We start from the raw sequence: 18,277 nt of genomic DNA on the forward strand, positions 1-18,277 counted from the left end.
TTTCAGAACCCTGTCAGAAAACAAGCCATCTGTGGGGGGCTCCACAGCTTGCAGCATCCCAGCCCTGGGCCTAATAGCTGACTGGTTTTCTCAGTTGGCAGTGAAGCAGAAGTCGATAGCCTGTATCCAAAGTGCTGTAGGGGTTGCGACCCAGCCCTCACAACAAAGACAATTCTTCGTCCTGCATTGATCTGAGTCCACAGGGCTGCTTGTAAATATTCTGTTTATAACATTCTGGCCCCCCTCCCACGCACACACAGTTTTGCTCTTTGGTTGGCTCAACTCTCAGAGGATAACTAAGACATGAACTCTCAAGGTGGGTTGCCCACAATGAAAACTTCCGATATAGCCTCAGAATGTCTGGCATGTCTGGTCACTTCTACACTCTGTTCTGGAAGTTTTGGGGTCTTTTCTAACTGAGTGACCCTGCCCTGCTCTCTGCATATGTTCAAAGTCACAGAGTATCCCACTAAGATCCAAGTCCCCTACCCACGGCTTCTCTTCCCCTCCCCAGGAGAAACAAAGTCTAACGCTGCGGTACAAAGCATATAGGTTACATAATGACAGTCCACTCTCAAGAAGAGTAAAGGGCTTTACTTTTAAAGTAATATTTAGATTTTTTTCATGGGTGTGTCTCTTTTGAGCTTTATATAACTTCAGGCATTGCTTGGTTTTAATTATAAAATGTTCATACTTTGACAGCAGACTAGAACTGATCATCTTCACAACCGCTCTCAAAACCAACTCCCAACTTGTGAATGAAGCAGCTTTAACTTTGAAGAGTAAAAAGGGGGAGCAGTAGGGAAGAAGACAAAATACAAACCCAAAGAGAAAAACATTAAGAATATTTATGAATGTATATGTTATAATGACTGATCATATCTTTATCTTTTCAGATAAAGTATCAAGAAAATATGGCTCCTCTGGGTGAACATAAATGGACTCATGTGTTCCCTTTTCTGGTGGTAGGTATTTAATTGCCTAAGGTATAACCACCTTGCAAAGATAGCTGTCATTTATGTGTGTGTGGTGTGTGTGGGGGGGGGGGGTGTTTGTTTTTAACTTCAGTAAATTAACATAGCACTTCTACAAACAATTGAAATGGCAGGTTCCTGCCTCAATTTAGCAGCTCATTCCTGTTCATCAAAGCAAAAAGCATGTGCTTAACTTTAGTCCCCTGCTTTAGTCCCATTGACTTCAACAGGACGTAAGCATGTGCTTAAATGCTTCACTGAGTTGGGATCTCAGTGCTCACATCCTAGTCAACTGAATTCAACCCTGGAGTTTTAGGGCACCACCCATTTTGCTGGAATGTGTGTTTTAAAACACCCATAATTCATTCTATCTTCAATTCCAGGCAGTAGCATTAGGATGTTTTGCACTAAAAGTCAATCCATCCACCTTCCAAACCCTAGCTGTTTGGCAAGGATAACATGTCTGTAATGGGAAAACTGGTTGATTAAATTAAATATTTTAAATGTTTAACCTTTGTGACAGGTGTCGCTGGTTTACTCTGCTAATGCTGAGTATTCTAACTGCGGTGAAAATGAATACTATAACCAGACCACTGGAATGTGCCATGATTGTCCCCAGTGCAAGCCAGGAGAAGAGCCTTATATGGTAAGTTCAGTCTCACTCTTACTGTGAAATGTCACACCCGAGGCTGAAATAGGAAAAAATGGCCTACAAAAACTAAATATGTTGTTCATAATGGATTGTTTTTACATTGGGTATAAGTTATGAAAATGCAGCTTAGTGTCTCTGTGCACTGCTAAACAGAAGTGGTTATGGATCTCAGATATCTACTACTGATCATACCAAATATAGGATGCTCAGCAGTCTGCTGAAAGTGCCACCTGAAATCCTTGGATAAAAGGTGCTGTACAAGTGCAAAGGATTCTTGGTTCTTTAAAAAGTATTATTCATTTTTTAAAGATAGACATGATTTCTAACATGATTTTATTATATTTGTATTGGAGAGAGAAAGGAAAGAAACTCAGACCCAATCCAGGAAGCATTTGAGCACATGCTTAACTTTAAGCCTGTATGACTAATGTGCTTAAATGCTTTGTTGGATTGAGGTCTTACTCTTTTATGCTTCTGTAAACTACAGCCCAGAAATAGTTTCTTAAAAGTAATACTTTAAAACAGTTCTTATGTAAAAAAATTATACACACACACACACACAATTTTGCCAGTAGGCTCATCTTGGTTCCAGTATTTCAGCTAATCAGCAATTTAAAAACCTGACATTAACACTGGAGATTTTATGTGATGAATAGCGTGGAGTGCTTGCTGACCTCCTCCGCCCACAGAGAATTTAATTTTGCTTTCCTGCTAAAATACTTTGGCATTAAAGGAACTTGGAAACCTCTGCAACATTTTAAATTACAGTTCCCAAATAGCCATTTAATTTATAGCAGATAATTTGCACTTTAAAAATAAATTACTGAAACCTTTTTAATAGGCTAAATTTCCAATTGTAAATTTTGCACAGTTGCTAATCCTGAATAAATATGTTTGTAATAACCAGTTGGTTTTAGTTCAGAACACCAGTGATGTTTTATTTAATCTAAACTGAATGCTCATCTGGGAAATCAGAGTTAGGGGGTTACTGAGTATCATGCAAACATTGCCATAAGAGAAGCACTCTGAGCCTCTTCCCTCCCCACCAATGAAAAGATCTCTAATATTCCTGCTGGGACAATAATGCTTCACACACATGCTTTAATCCCTAATCCTCAATGCCCTAATGTAGTTAATTGTTTTTGGCAAGGTTCAAATTTCTTGGTCAAGGTATAGTCGTGATCTAGTCTCCAGATAAAATAATAAAGAAAACCCAATCATAATAAGTAAATAAAAAGATTTTGGGGTCTGTTCAAAAGTGTTTGGCGGTCCGGATTTTGCCCCCTGCCCTAATGTATCGTCATCATTTTTCCAGTTGAGGAGTGAATGAAACTCACTTCTGAGTCTGTCAGGAATATAATATAAATAGCTAAAGGGGGTCGCTTTTGAGAAAAACAAAACAGTCTCTCCCCTTTCCCTTCCTAAAAAATCACATCATGCTATCGCTTCATCATTCTTCAGCCTTATCAGTACAGATACCAAGAGACTGCACCACAAACTTGGCTCTCCTATTTGGTATTCCATAGCACTACAAAGCCATGGGGCCAGACTAGAGCAGTCTCTTTTCCTACATGGTAGCACCAAGTGCAGTTCTATCATACAGTGTCTGTCTGTTGTTATAGACTTGTGGCTATGGCACCAAAGATGAAGACTATGGCTGCGTTCCTTGCCCGTCTGAAAAGTTTTCTAAAGGAGGTTACCAGATATGCAGGCGTCACAAAGATTGTGAGGGATTTTTTCGAGCCACTGTCATGACACCTGGTGATACAGAGAATGATGCAGAATGTGGGCCTTGTCTCCCTGGGTAAGGATATAACCATGAATCTTTACAGACGTGTCCTTCAAAGTGCCCCGAATGTCTTTTCCACATTGATACCTCTGACCTCCTCCTAGTTCCTCCCCACCTGGTTATAAGTACTATGTCAATTAGTCATAATTTATGGTATTGGTAAAAATAATAGATGTCAGTGTTTGAAAGCTTTTGAGTAGTTGTAGTAGTAGATTAAAGGAGTATGCCTTTAATCCCATTGAAATGCAATAGATTGAAGGATGTTTCCCCCTTAAAAACAGAGAATGAGACTCCTCTGAAAAAGACCAGCTGTCAAGAGTGGCAATATACAGTATTTAGTAGTTCTGTAGTACAGCTGTCTAAGGTATGTCCACCCTGCCAAAAAAAAAAAAAAATCAAAGGCAGCAAGTCTTAGAGCCTGGGTTAACTGACTTGGGCTTGCACTATAGGGCTAAAAAATTCCAGTGTAGACATTCCCACTCAGGCTGGAGCCCAGGCTCTGAAGCCACCTTCATGCAAGGTTTCAAACCCAGGGATCCAGCCCAAGTGTTAATGTCTACACTGCTATTTTTATCCCCATAGCATGAGCCTCAGGCTCTGAGACTCACTACTTCTGGGTTTTGGTTTTCTTTTTTGCATTGTAGATGTATCCTCAAGGGCTACTAAAGCCATATTACCTATTATTAACACCCTCTCAAGATTAAAAATAATAATATTCTGTGGCTGATACCAGTCACTTATTATGGGAATGCAGTACTAGAAGGGATAAAAAACAAGGAATTCATAGAGAATGTCATATTGGTTTGAAATGAAGATAGAACAGATGCCATGTATTAGGGATACCTTTTTATTACCATTTTGAGCTCTACTGAGAACAGATAGCATAATTCTGAAGGGAAGAGGGAAATAAAAGTGATAGAACAATCACCAAATCAAATATATTAGAGATGTACTCTTAGATATACAGTAGAACCTCAGAGTTATGAACACCTCACGGAAGGAGGTTGCTCCTAACTCTGAAATGTTCATAACTCTGAACAGAACATTATGGTGGTTCTTTCAGAAGTTAACAACTGCACATTGGCTTAATACAACTTTGAAACTTTATGATGCAGAAGAAAAATGCTGCTTTCCCTTTATTTTTATAGTAGCTTACATTTAACACAGTACTATACTATGTTTAATTTCTTTTTTTTTTAATCTCTGCTGCTGCCTGATTGTGTACTTCTGGTTACAAATGAGGTGTGTGGTTGACTGGTCAGTTTGTAACTCTGGTGTTCATAACTCTGAGACTCTACTCTATTATCTTTTAATGTCTGCATACATATGCATGCAATTTTTTAGAACTTTATTTTAGTTGGCTTTATTTAAGTAAATATTGTACAAGAAAAATTCACTATTTGGTCACCTTTGGTCTATATGTGTGACTCCCACTGACATCAATGGGAGTTGTGTGCAGGGATTGAAGGTACAAGATAGACTCCATGACTCTATGAAACCTCAGTGACCCATTTACTGATTCAACCGTTTTAAGTAATGTGAGCTAAGGCCAGCAGGAACCACCAAAGCATCTAATCTGACTGACCTCCTGTATATCACAGGCCACCACCCAGTACTCACACATTAAACCCAACAACCAAAATTAGACCAAAGTTTTAAAGCCTACAGGAGACTAAGCTATTGTGTGCCCCTGGCAGAGAATAGGAGGGATCGAGGTGCACCAATGCTCAGGGCCCCTGCAATGGCAGTAAATTGAGTAAGTGAGATAATGCCAGCAAACCATAATGCCAGTTAATACCAGCAAGCAACCTGCACCCCATGTGACAGAGAAATGTGGAAAAAAACCAAGGTCTCCCCCCAATCTGACGTGGGGGGAAATTCTTTCTCAACCCCATGTGACAATCAGTTAGATCCTGAGTTTATTGCATCAATGATTCTATATGAAATTTTCCTCAGTTTACAGGTAAAAAGAAGGGTTTATCTAGCTGCCAGCCAAGCAAACTCACCTGGTGATTTGAAAGAAATCTCGCCTCGCTGTCTCCTCATACATCACCAACTGTAAGGAAAAGTATGAAGGTTAAATAATGGCCTCAGTCACACCTGCGCAACCTCACGGAAGACTAATGGAGTTGCACAGGTATAACTGGGGGTCAATCTGTAAACAATGAGGCTGCACAGCTGTCACTCAGGGCATGATTGGAAGATACTGTGTTTGCACAGGTGGGAGTGAAAACAGAATTTGGATAAGAGGATTCTATTGCTAAATGGCTGATGCATGAGAAAGAAGGGACTCATTTGACTTTCACATCCCTCAGTGATTTTGGAGGGCTGGCAGTTAGAAAAATATCTTCTTACTTGTAAACTGAGGTGATTGGATATGAAATTACTGAGAGAAAATAAACACGGAACCCCCACTGTGCTATTTTTACAGGCTCGGGCCCCATTTCTTAGAGAAGCCCCACAGGCTGCTCCTAAGTAGCTGTGGAAAGCTGTTATAACTCAGGGCTGCTCTGCCAGACCAGATTATTTGGAGCATCTTGCCATGCCTCCTCACACCTATCTTCTGAATGGGGACAGTGAGGTGAGATGGCGTGTGGGTAGCTCCCTGCCAGGCAAAGGCTCTTTTACACAGGGAGTAATTCTCAAGGGGCAGAGCCTCAATTTGCAGAGTAGAATGGCAGTTAAGAAATGTAATACATATAGCTACCAAGATGATGGGCCAAATTCTGTGATCTTGACCTAGGGATATATCTTGCCATCAGTGCTTTAGCAGAAATACCTCATGGAATCAGTGGCCCTCAGTCCACAATTAGACAAAACTCTATTCTATATAGTAGAGCTCTGCCTGCCACTACAGTGAGCCCGCACACCACTTGCCTCAAATAAGACAAGAGAGAATTATATAGCTTTATCTCTGTCTTTGCAGTACAGTAACTCCTCACTTAACATTGTAGTTATGTTCCTGAAAAATGCTACTTTAAGCGAAACGACGTTAAGCGAATCCAATTTCTCTATCAGAATTAATGTAAATGGGGGGGGGGGGTTAGGTTCCAGGGAAATTTTTTTCACCAGACAAAAGACTGTATTTATATATATATATATATATTGTGACAGGGTCGGGCCAGATGGCTATAGGAGAGTAATTTTTTTTTTAAGCAAAAGATGTTTTTATTGCATAACGCACTTACAAAGTAAAAACAGCAGCATATGCAATGTGTAACACAGCAACCAATCACAATTGTTTTCTCATTAGCTTGAGGGGAGGGAAGTGTTCAAGCTTGCCTGGGCCCAGAGCGGGGGGCTTCCTCGATTCTTGTGGTCTTCCACCCTTCAAAGTTACCTGATGGCCCAGAGCGAGGGGGCTTCATCAACTCTCGTGGTCTTCCACCCCTTCGAGTTACCTGGCGCCACGCCCGAGTGTCACCAACAATTCCCTCCTCTGAAAGCACCCAACAAGAGGGGCAGGCTGTGGGGTGGACAATCCGGGGGGGGGGGGCACATGCACCCACGTATGAAAGGAGGTGGTGGTGGTGATGGTGTCCGCAGCAGCAATGGCTGGGGCTGGGGTCCCTTACTCTCTCCCCCCAATCAAAGGTCAGACAAAGGGACCCGGATGGGGACACCAAGCAGAGAACCGAGCAGAGCGCCCACCGCTCCTCAAAAGCATCAAGGGAGTCAGTGGACGCTGCCCAGAGGAACTCCGCCCGGATACGTGAACGGACCGAGGATCGGAAAACGGCCCCACAGTCACAGGAAACTCCATCGGCCAACCTCCTCTCTCTGGTTTTATAGATGGTCATTTTAGCAGGGCCAGGAGGAGGTTAACTAGGAGATCCCGTGACTTTGTGAGGCCACAGATGGGGAGTGCATAAATAAAAAGGTGAGGGGAAAAATGCAACCAAAAACATAATAGGAGATTTGTGAGGAGCTGGAACAGGGGCTGCAACCTGGCGCACTCCAAATATACGTGCGCCAGGGTTTCTCTCACACCACAAAAGGGACAAGTATCTGGGACGGGGGTGAACTGCGCCAAGTACGTGCCCATGCTCACAGCTCCATGAAGGAGCCGCCAACTAATGTCCCCGATGGGCCTCGGAACCAAGGTGGAATATAGGCTGGCCCACCGGGGCTGCTCACCCTCCAAAGGTGGCAGAAGGTCTTGCCATTTTGTGTCGGAGCGGGACACTAGGGTGAGGGCATGAAGGGTGTGGAGCACAAGCGTGTATAGATGTTTCCTTGGAGCGGTTTCGAAGCATACCTGCTGCAGTTCATGAGGGGGTGAGGGGGTCGATTAGGTCTGAGGGGCAGGGGTCCAATTAAAAGGTCCGGCGGGCCTGGGGTAGAGGGTGGGCGGGGCGTGCCCTCGAGCAGGACCCAGTCGAGGTAAGCTCGAGCAGCGGACGGCAAAGCGGCCTTCACCTCCTGAAGTACGCGCCGGGGGGTGCGAGGTCTGGAGAGCCCCATGCGCCAGGCAAGCGTCAGGGGATCCAACCAGTCTCCCCGGTCATAGTCCAGGAGGTCTCCTACTCTCGTGACTTCTGGCAGGATCAAGCTCTGGCGCACCGAGCAGGACTCCGCCGCTTGCACATGGAGCTGGGGGTTGTGTAGCAGGAGCTCCACGAGGAGATCTACCCTCTCGGTGGCCGCCACGGATCTGGTCGTTAAAAACAGTTTCCAAGTCTGGAAGAGGTCCTTGTAGAAGACCGGCAGCCCCAAGAGGTCTCACGGAAGACCTCCCAGATGAAGATAAAAGAGCTGCCGGTCATATCGGAGCCCTCGGATGTGGCGCAGGATGGCGTTCGCCAGTGTGCTCCATGCTGAACTGCCTGCACCATAGAGGAGCCTCTGTAGGGCCTGGAGACTGAAGACATGGACCTGAGTGTGTAGACACTTCAGGCCCTGTCCTCCTTCCTTCAGGGGTAGATGAAGAACCCCTACAGGGGCCCAGTGCTTCCTAACCAAAAGAACCCCAGAATCGATGTCCGGAGGTTGGTCAGGAAACCCGGGGCCGGGACCCGGGTGTTGTGCCGGTACCAGAGCGTGGACAGGACTAGTTGATTAAGCACCAGCGCTCTCCCTCGGAGGGAGAGACATCGGAGTAGTTCCGTCCATTTCCGGAGCCGCTCTATCACCCCACCCTCTAAATTTTCCCAGTTTTCCAGCAGAGAGGGATGCATGGCAGAAAGGTAAATGCCAAGGTAGAGCAGCGGACCCGCGCTCCAACGGATAGTCTGAAGCACGGGTGGGAGGGAGCTCGCCTGCCGCCAGTCTCCTACCGCCAAGCCAGAGCTCTTGACCCAGTTGACCCAGGCGGAGGAGGCTGCCGAATAAATGGCCTGGCAAGCCTCCACCTGTGCCAAGTCGCTGGGGTCCTGGATCACAAGGAACACGTCATCAGCGTACGCTGACAGGACCAGCCGCAGCTCCGGCTCCCGCAGCACCAACCCTGTCAACCTCCTGCGGAGGAGACAGAGGAAGGGTTCGATCACCAGAGCGTACAGTTGGCCTGAGAGGGGGCACCCCTGCTGTACTCCTCGCCCGAAGCTGACCGGTTCGGTCAGGGTCCAGTTAAGCTTAACCAGACACTCTGCGGAAGTGTACAGCACCTGGAGAAAACCCACAAACTGGGGTCTGAAGCCAAATGCCTGCAGAGTGCTCAGGAGGTACCCGTGGTCCACCCTATCGAATGCCTTCTCCTGATCTAGGGACAGGAGGGTGAATGACAGACCGTCTCTACGCCCGAGTTCCAAAAGGTCCCAAACGATAAATAGGTTATCAAAGATACTGCGGTCCAGGACAGTGTAGGTCTGGTCTGGGTGGATCATGTCTGCCAGCACAGACCCTAGCCACAGCGAGATTGCTTTTGCTACGATTTTGTAGTCTGTGCTGAGGAGCGAGACGGGATGCCAATTTCGTAAATCGCGGAGGTCCCCCTTCTTCAGCAATAAGGCGAGCATAGCTTGCCTGCACAAAAGAGGGAGGACCCCGCTTTGCAGAGACTCTGCCCAGACAGTGACTAGGTCTGGGCCGAGGATATCCCAAAACACGCGGTAGAACTCCACGGTCAGCCCGTCCATGCCTGGAGACTTATTAGTGGGCATACGACGGAGGGCTTCACGAACTCGGCCAGGGTGAGAGGCAATTCTAGCCGGTCTTGGTCGCTCACGCTGACCGTAAGGAGCTCCTCCCAAAGCACTCTGCAAGCACTAGGGTCGGTCGGATCCGGGGAGAAAAGTTTTGCGTAGAAGGCTCGGGCCCTCCCACACATCTCCGCCAGTTCCGTGAGGGGGGTGCCATCTTCTGCCAGGAGGCAGGTGACGTGTTTCTTAGCCCCCCTCATTTTCTCCAGGGCATAGAAGAAGCGGGAGCCCTTGGTGCAGCCCCATGGTCCACTAAAACAGACAAGCAGGGTGCGGACCCCCGACGGGGTGCCTGATGGGCTGGAGCTTCTAAACCCGCCTCAAGCTCTGAGGCGATAAGGGGTGGTGGAGGGAAGATAGCAGCTCCTAATGGGTTGGGACAGGAGAACACAAAGGCCGCTCCCTGGGGGTTATCAGTTGGGAAAGGGAAGGAGACAGCCCCGGTGGCGGCAATAACATTGCAGGAGGTAAATTGGATAGGGGTAGGGGCAGGGGCAGAGGTGAGGTTCTGGGTTTCGGGAGGCAAGCAGCCGGATGGTGGTGTCTCCCAATCAGACTCGAGGATTAAGAGGGTGGGGAGGGAGCTCTCAGTGATACCGGGCGCGGGCTCTATGGTGGATTTAGCAGCCACAGCATCAGGAGGTGGATTATCTTCTGTTGGGCCCCTGCCCGGGAAGGAAATCGATTGCTCCGCACCAATGGGGGGGTGCCCTGGCGACTCGTGTCCCGGCTGCATGCTGCCGGCTGTCACCTGAGCAGGCTCGGTGGTTGTCGGGGGGTGCCATCAGCGGCTGGGTCGATGGAGGAGTCCAGGGGCTCCTCGGAGGTGGGAGCAGAAGCAGCAGTTAGGGGGAGGGAGCATGGGGAAAAAAGGGGTGGAGTGAGGTCGCCCAAATCGAGGTTTGCTGGCAAAAGGTCATCCTCCCCCTGGGCAACCGGGGTCAGATCTAGGGCCTCGATCTCCTCGAACATGGAGGAGAGGACACTTTCCGTCGCCTGGGGGTTCTCCCCGCTGGCACCCGCCACGACAGTTGCCTCAGGGTTCACGGGGCCTTCGGGTAGTGTCAGGACAGAAGGGGCTTCCTCGAGGGTCTCGGAGGGGAGGGTCTCCCGTGGAGGGGAGACACTCCCTTCCGGTGCTACCACGTCTTTCCCGGCTGACACCGGTGGATGGGACGCACTTGTGGGCAAAGCGGAAGGTTCGGCATCGGTGCCCCCCTTCCTGGTCTTCCAGGGGGCCTCCGCCTCAGGTAGATGAGGTGGAGCTCGAGCCTTCCGCTTGCCTCGCTTCCCCTGGACTAGGGCCCAGCCCTCCATGGCATCATCTGGGGGCTGGTTAGCAGGGGTCATGTCAGGGGGTAAAGGCGATGTCTCAGGGACTTGGGTGGGGGGGACGGTGGGGCGGCATAAGGGAGGGAGGATTCTCCCTGGGGTAGGCTCTCTCCCATGCCTGGTGGTATCTCTGCCACACCCTCCTCCATAGGCCCCGCCAGATTGTCAGCAGCGAGGGCAGGGTTCTCCCGCTCATCTGAGCGTTGTAGGGGAGGTGCCCCATGGGCAGGTTTGGGTATCGGGCGGCCAGGGGCGTCGGCAATGATGGGGCCGATGTCATGCCGGGTCTCAGGGATCCCAGATGCCCCTCCTTGCCGGTCTAAGGGGCAGTCCCTCCGGACATGCCCTAACGCCCAGCAGAGGTAGCACCAGGCTTCCCCCGTGGAGAAATACACCCGGTAATGGGCCCCCTGGTGGGGAACTAGGAAGGACCCCTTGAGCGCCTCTCCATCACGTGTCGCCGATGGCAGTAGAAGCTGCACTTGCCGGCGGAAGGAAAAGATGTGATGGAGGGTGGGGTCCTTGCAGCCCAACGGGAGAGGGCTGATGACAGAAACAGGTTTCCCCAGGGTGGAAAGGGCGGGTAACAGGGCAGCATTGGGGAGAAAAGGAGGGACAGAGGTCAGGACCAGGCGGACGCCCAGGTCCTCTAGCGGCTCTAGGGGAACAAACACCCCCCCCACTGCCAGGCCCCTCTCCACCGCCTCCTGGGCGGCAGCCTCCGATGCTAAGAAGAAGACAACCTTCCCATACATTTTGGAGGCCACCACAATGGCCGAGGGCCCCACCACCCTCACCAATGCATGCACGTAGTCTCCACATGGGGCGAGGTGGGCACCAGGAGGCATTGGACATCGTGCTTCCTTGTCATGGTGGGGAAGGGGCCCTGGCCGCTGTTGATGGTGGCGGAGGCGGTGGGCGGGAGAGATGATGAGGTGGCGGGGGGGGCTGCCGCCACCCGGGCATACGTCCTGGGGGGTGAGGGAGGGACACCCGCAGAGCTGGTGAAGGGGGCAGCGGGGAGGGACACTGTGGTCGGTGGCAGGGCCGCAGCGGTGGGTGTGGCTCCTGCCACAGAGGGCCTGGTGGTTTTAGTGGGGCCCTTCCCCTTCTTCTTGCCCTGGCCTTTTCCGCCAGCTGGGGGGGCTCCCCTAGAGTCTGGGGAGGCGGTGGGCATGGCAGCGGCGGAGGTCACCCTGGTGGCCTCCATTGCCGATGCCCCAGTGGGGGCGGTGGCAGGTGGTTAACAGGAGTTGGGGTCAGGTAAAAAGGGACAGGCTGCGGGATGGGCAGTTTGGCGGGGGGGGGGCACATGAACCACCGTACTCTTGTCCAGAGAGTCCTGTTTGGTTGGCTGGTGCTTCTGGCCCACACAGTGGAATCAGGGCGAGCAGCTAAGTCCAGAGGCAGATGTTAAACAGCCAGCAATGACGGTGGAGGAGGCAGTTGTGAAGATGGTAGTGTGGGGGTTGGGAGGACACAGATGGATCGGGGGGCAGCTCCATGTGTGTCCCTACAAACAGAGTCACGACACAGTCAAGGCCTCCCCCCACACAAGAGCACAGTTCGAAAGTTACTCAGTCTTTGGCCCCCTCCACAGATTTGTAAGTTCCCCGGGCAGTGTTCCTCTGGTAGACAGCTGTTTCTCTGTCTGTTCTGGGTTTTCTTTTTTGCATTCCAGAAATGCCGGAGCAAGTGATAAGATTCCTCTCAACCGGAGACGGGTCCACAGACAAACAGCAAGCGGCTGGGTCTGGGGGCTGGGTCCTTCCACTCCTCCCCCAGGGAAGCGGGCCGGTAGGCCCCCCCTCTCTCGGGGGTGGTTTCAGCTGGAGCAGCAGCAGCGTCCGAGGGCGGGTGAGGAGGAGGGGCTAATAGCCGGCCAACAGCCGGCCAGCAGTCTAGCAACAGCGGAAAAAGAAAAAAACAACAAAAGGAAAAGAAAGGGGGGAGAGCATCTGGTCCGGTCGGGGGGGGGGGGAAGCTGAAAGCAGGGGCAAAAAGCAAGGAAAGCCCAGGCCAGAGGGCAGCAGCAGGAGAGCAGGCTGAGTAGGTCCCTTTTCCCAGAGTAAGGTAACAGGGAAGGTTCCAGAACAATCAGGAACCTTCTGGAGACAATTAAGACAGGCTGATTAGAACACCTGCAGCCAATCAAGAAGCTGCTAGAATCAATTAAGGCAGGCTAATCAGGGCACCTGGGTTTTAAAAAGGAGCTCACTTCAGTTTGTGGTGTGTGTGTGAGGAGCTGGGAGCAAGAGGTACTAGGAGCTGAGAGTGAGAACGCGGACTGTTGGAGGACTGAGGTGTACAAGCATTATCAGACACCAGGAGGAAGGTCCTATGGTGAGGATAAAGAAGGTGTTGGGAGGAGGCCATGGGGAAGTAGCCTAGGGAGTTGTAGCTGTCGCACAGCTGTTCCAGGAGACACTCTAGACAGCTGCAATCCACAGGGCCATGGGCTGGAACCTGGAGTAGAGGGCGGGCCCGGGTTACTCCCAAATCCTCCCAACTCCTGGTCAGACACAGGAGGAGTCGACCTGGACTGTGGGTTCAGAAAAACGGCCAAGCTGAGGGCTGCCGTGAAGCTCCAAGGCGAGCAAATCCGCCAATAAGCGCAAGACCCACCAAGGTAGAGCAGGAACTTTGTCACAATACACACACACACACACACACACATAAACAGTATAAGTTTTAAACAAACAATTTAATACTGTACACAGCAATGATGATTGTGAACCTTGGTTGAGATGGTGGAGTCAGAGGGTGAGATATTTAGCCTTACTGCTAAATGATGAACTAGCACTCGGCTAAGCCCTCAAGGGTTAACACATTGTTGCTAATGTAGCCTCACACTCTACAAGGCAGAATGGAGGGAGGAGACAGAGCATGACAGAGAGAGACAGAGACACACACCGTGTGTGTGTGTGAGAGAGTGAGCACGAGGGACAGACACACACCGTGTGTGTGTGAGAGAGAGAGTTAAGGATTGCCCCTTTAAGTGTGCTGACACCACTCTAAGTACATTGCCTTTTTAAGTAGATCAGCAAGTTGAGAGAGCAGCTGCTGCCAGCAAGCTCCCTCTGTCCTGAGCCCTGTCGTGTTCTCCCCCTCCCCCTGCTCTGTGGAGATGAGGTACAGTAACTCCTCACTTAAAGTCATCCTGGTTAACATTGTTTCGTTGTTACGTTGCTGATCAATTATGGAACATGCTCGTTTAAAGTTGCGCAGTGCTCCCTTATAACATTGTTTGGCAGCCGCCTGCTTTGTCTACTGCTTGCAGAAGAGCAGCCCTATTCAGCTAGCTGGTGGGGGCTTGGAACTAGGGTGGACCAGCAGCCCCCCCATCAACTCCCCACTCCCCTAAGTTCCCTGTGTGGCAGCTGCCCAGCAGGCTATCAATTGCCAGCAGTTCAGTTGTTCCTCTCCCACTGCCATGTGCTGCTCCTGTCTTCTGCCTTCGGAGATTCCCGGGAGCCTTCTGCTTGCTCTGCAGGGTGCGGGGGGGAGGGGTGCTAATGTCAGCGTGTCCCCCTCCCCTCTGCTCCTGCCCCCCCCCACTTACCCCATCTCCACAGAGCGGTGTTGGGGAGGGACACGACAGGGCTCAGGATGGGGGGAGCTTGCTGGCAGCAACTGCTGTCTCAACTTGCTGATCTACTTAGAGTGGTATCAGTGTACTTAAAGGGGCAATGTGCATCTCTCCCTCTCACACACACACACGGTGTGTGTCTCTCTGCCATGCTGTCTCCCCTCCCTCCATTCCTGCTGTCTTTTTGAGTGTGAGGCTACATTAACAACGTATTAATCCTTGAGGGCTCAGCCAAGTGCTAGTTCATCATTTAGCAGTAAGGCATTCCCTGGGAAATATCCCACCCTCTGACTTCACCACCTCAACCAAGCTTCACAATCATCATCGATGTGTACAGTATTAAATTGTTTGTTTGAAACTTATACTGTGTGTGTGTGTATATATATATATGTATATAAAAATAATATAGTATTTTGTCTGGTGAAAAAAATTTCCCTGGAACCTAACCCCCGCCCCCATTTACATTAATTCTTATGGGGAAATTGGATTCGCTTAACATCGTTCTGCTTAAAGTTGCATTTTTCAAGAACATAACTGCAACGTTAAGCGAGGAGTTACTGTATTAGTATTACAGTGGAAGAGTTAGACCATCAAAATCCATAATAGTTCTCTTGCTCTTGACCCACACTCTCTTTTTCCACAATTAGTGCTATAATTTGATTAGTAAATACTTTCCAACATTGTCCAAATACTTAGTGCACAGTAAGGTAACACAAAAAATAATTCTGCTGTTTGAAGTTGACAGAAATGGATTAAGGTTTGCAATTGGAGAGCTTTCTTCAAACAACAGATGAACACTTGCATGCCCTCTAGCACCTTCCCCAAATCTATTTTTTTTCTTTTTGAGAACAAAAGTAAACCTGTCATGCTGTGTCATGGCGAAAACCCAAGATATATTTCTTCAGCTTGATTTGATAAGCTGAATGAAAGGCTGTTTATCTTTTCTAAACCATTGTGGCTAAAAGACACTGGATCTAGACTATTCCATATTTATCTTTATGGAGCAATAAGTATCTTTGGCCTGCCATTCTCACTTGTGGTTTGGCAATAGTTCCCTGCTTATTCATTATGTGTTTCACAGTGCATCATTATGTAGCACTAACAATCCACCAACGAATACTCCAAAGGTGGAGAGGTAGACTGGATACAGGAAGTGTAAAAAGAAAGGAATGAGTATCTCTTTCAAAACTACTTTAAAAACAGTATCTACTAGCTTGTGCCCTCTCTTAGGTATGTCTACACTGCAATAAAACACCCACAGCTGGCCTATGTCCTATGGCTTGTGGGGCTCCAGCTGTGGGGCTATAAAATTGCAGTGTAGATGTTCGGGACTCCATGGGTTCCAGCTCCTGGGCTCCAGCCTGATCCTGAATGGCTACACTGCCATTTTATAGCCCCACAGCTTGAGCCCCATGAGCTCAAGTCAACTGACAGAGGCCAACCATGGGTGTTTTATTGTAGTTTAGACATACCCTTTGGTATGTCAAGATAATACAATAAACTGAGTGTTACTGGGGTTTTTTTTACCCAAATGCAGCTAGTCAAAGTTTGAGGCCCTGAAGATGTCCCCTTTGGGAATAGAAATTGGTGATGTAGTCTGGTATTTTCTTTGACACCATCTTGTTTATTTACAAGAAATGTACAAATTCCTGCTTCTCCAAACACAGGAGGGACCAAAACCAATAGGAGAAGTGCCTTAGCTTACAGGCCCAAGCTTTGTTCAGCCAGCTCCGCTGACCTAGACCTCTTTCTGGGCTTCTCCAAGATCACACCAGACTTGCAGGCTGCTGCTTGGCTTTCTTGATCTAGCCATGAGTCGCTCTCATTTTGTGTCTTCCCTCATACACACATGCCCTTACCAAACAGTACTCAGCAAAACCCTTGTCAAGGTTCCTCCTCGACTCTGAACTCTAGGGTACAGATGTGGGGACCTGCATGAAAACCTCCTAAGCTTACTTTTACCAGCTTAGGTTAAAACTTCCCCAAGGTACAAATTAATTTTATCATTTGTCCTTGGAATATCCTCTGCCACCACCAAACTCTAACTGGGTTTACTGGGAAACACAGTTTGGACACGTCTTTCCCCCCAGAATCCTCCCAACCCTTGCACCCCACTTCCTGGGAAAGGTTTGGTAAAAATCCTCACCAATTTGCATAGGTGACCACAGACCCAAACCCTTGGATCTGAGAACAATGAAAAAGCATTCAGTTTTCTTACAAGAAGACTTTTAATAGAAATAGAAGTAGATAGAAGTAAAGGAATCACCCCTGTAAAATCAGGATGGTAGATACCTTACAGGGTAATTAGATTCAAAACATAGAGAATCCCTCTAGGCAAAACCTTAAGTTACAAAATAGTCATTCTATTCAGCACAATTCTTTTCTCAGCCATTTAAAGAAATCATAATCTAACACATACCTAGCTAGATTACTTACTAAAAGTTCTAAGACTCCATTCCTGGTCTATCCCCGACAAAGACCAGCATATAGACAGACACAGACCCTTTGTTTCTCTCCCTCCTCCCAGCTTTTGAAAGTATCTTGTCTCCTCATTGGTCATTTAGGTCAGGTGCCAGTGAGGTTACCTTTAGCTTCTTAACCCTTTACAAGTGAGAGGATTTTTCCTCTGGCCAGGAGGGATTTTAAAGGGGTTTACCCTTCCCTTTATATTTATGACAACCCTTCTACCCACTGGGTCCGAAACTCCTGGACAGGTTCAAAACCCCTTTTGCCTTTGGTGGGGGGCTGTGATTAACTTTTTCTTAATAGTTACAGTAATTGAAGGGTGTGCTCACACCCGATCTTAAAGTGGTTTGTGATCTGTGCAGTCACCAGTACCTCTCAGTATAACAGTACTTATAATCACTTATTTTATATATTAGATGGCAGGGCACAAAAGAGACCGGTAATTATTTCTATGTACAGTACAACCTGTGGTATCTGGCACTTTACCAACCGGAAAGCTCTAGAAACCGGCATTTCCGATATCCATTAAAAGTCTGGTTGGCATTGCCCCTGCCTTGCCCTGAGCGCAGGCTCTGCAGCTCCCATTGGCTGGGAACCACGGCTAATGGGAGCTGCAGGGGCAGTGCCTGCAGACGGAGGCAGCACACAGAGCCACCTGGCCGCACTTCCGCCTAGGAGCAGCAGGGACATGTTGCTGCTTGCAGGGAGCCACCCGTGGTGAGTGCTGCCCGGACCTGGCACCCTGAAACCCATCCTGTGCCCCAACCCCCTGCCCCAAACCCCCTCCCTCCATTGTTAACTCCTGGTTAACTGGAATTTTTGATTAACTGGCACCCACCATTCCCTCAATGTGCTGGATAACAAAGCTTTTACTGTATATGTCACACTATCTGGAGTAGCTCACTGTGAGTGCACACTGCCAGAAAACAGGGCAGATACCCTAATCTATAATTAGATTCCACCAAGCCAACAACAAATGTGAACTCCTGGATCACTATACCAGTCTTACCATGGAGTCACAGACAGTCCTCTTAAACTCTCCAGCCTATCTTGCCACCCAGACAAACTGAACGTGGTGATAATGGTTGCAATAACCAAAAATCACACCATATCAGTTTTATCCCAGTCCCAAAGGACCAGTCGCTTACCCCCAGATCAATTGATACTCCAGATTTTACACCAAAGACAACGCTGGCAGCCAATTCTATAGTAAACTAACTATAAGTTTATCAGCTAAGAAAAAAGAATGAGAGTTATTGAGAGTTTAAAGCAGATAAAATATAACAGGTGAGTCCAAGTTTGTAAGTACAAAATGATAGTAGAAATGTAGTAATC

General features: G+C 48.6%; 1 protein-coding gene across 1 annotated transcript in view; it reads left to right on the forward strand.

Annotated features, from left to right (window-relative positions):
- The first annotated feature begins 914 nt into the window (after positions 1 to 914).
- Positions 915 to 18,277, forward strand: part of EDAR (ectodysplasin A receptor) — a 57,927-nt gene continuing 40,564 nt past the window's right edge. Inside the window, exons 1-3 of the mRNA XM_077807085.1 lie at positions 915 to 965; positions 1,498 to 1,620; positions 3,249 to 3,430. Coding sequence (XP_077663211.1) covers positions 915 to 965; positions 1,498 to 1,620; positions 3,249 to 3,430 — 356 coding nt within the window. The remainder of the gene's footprint in view (positions 966 to 1,497; positions 1,621 to 3,248; positions 3,431 to 18,277) is intronic.

The sequence above is a fragment of the Eretmochelys imbricata genome, chromosome 1, assembly GCF_965152235.1.
Source record: "Eretmochelys imbricata isolate rEreImb1 chromosome 1, rEreImb1.hap1, whole genome shotgun sequence".
NCBI classification, from domain to species: Eukaryota; Metazoa; Chordata; order Testudines; family Cheloniidae; genus Eretmochelys; species Eretmochelys imbricata.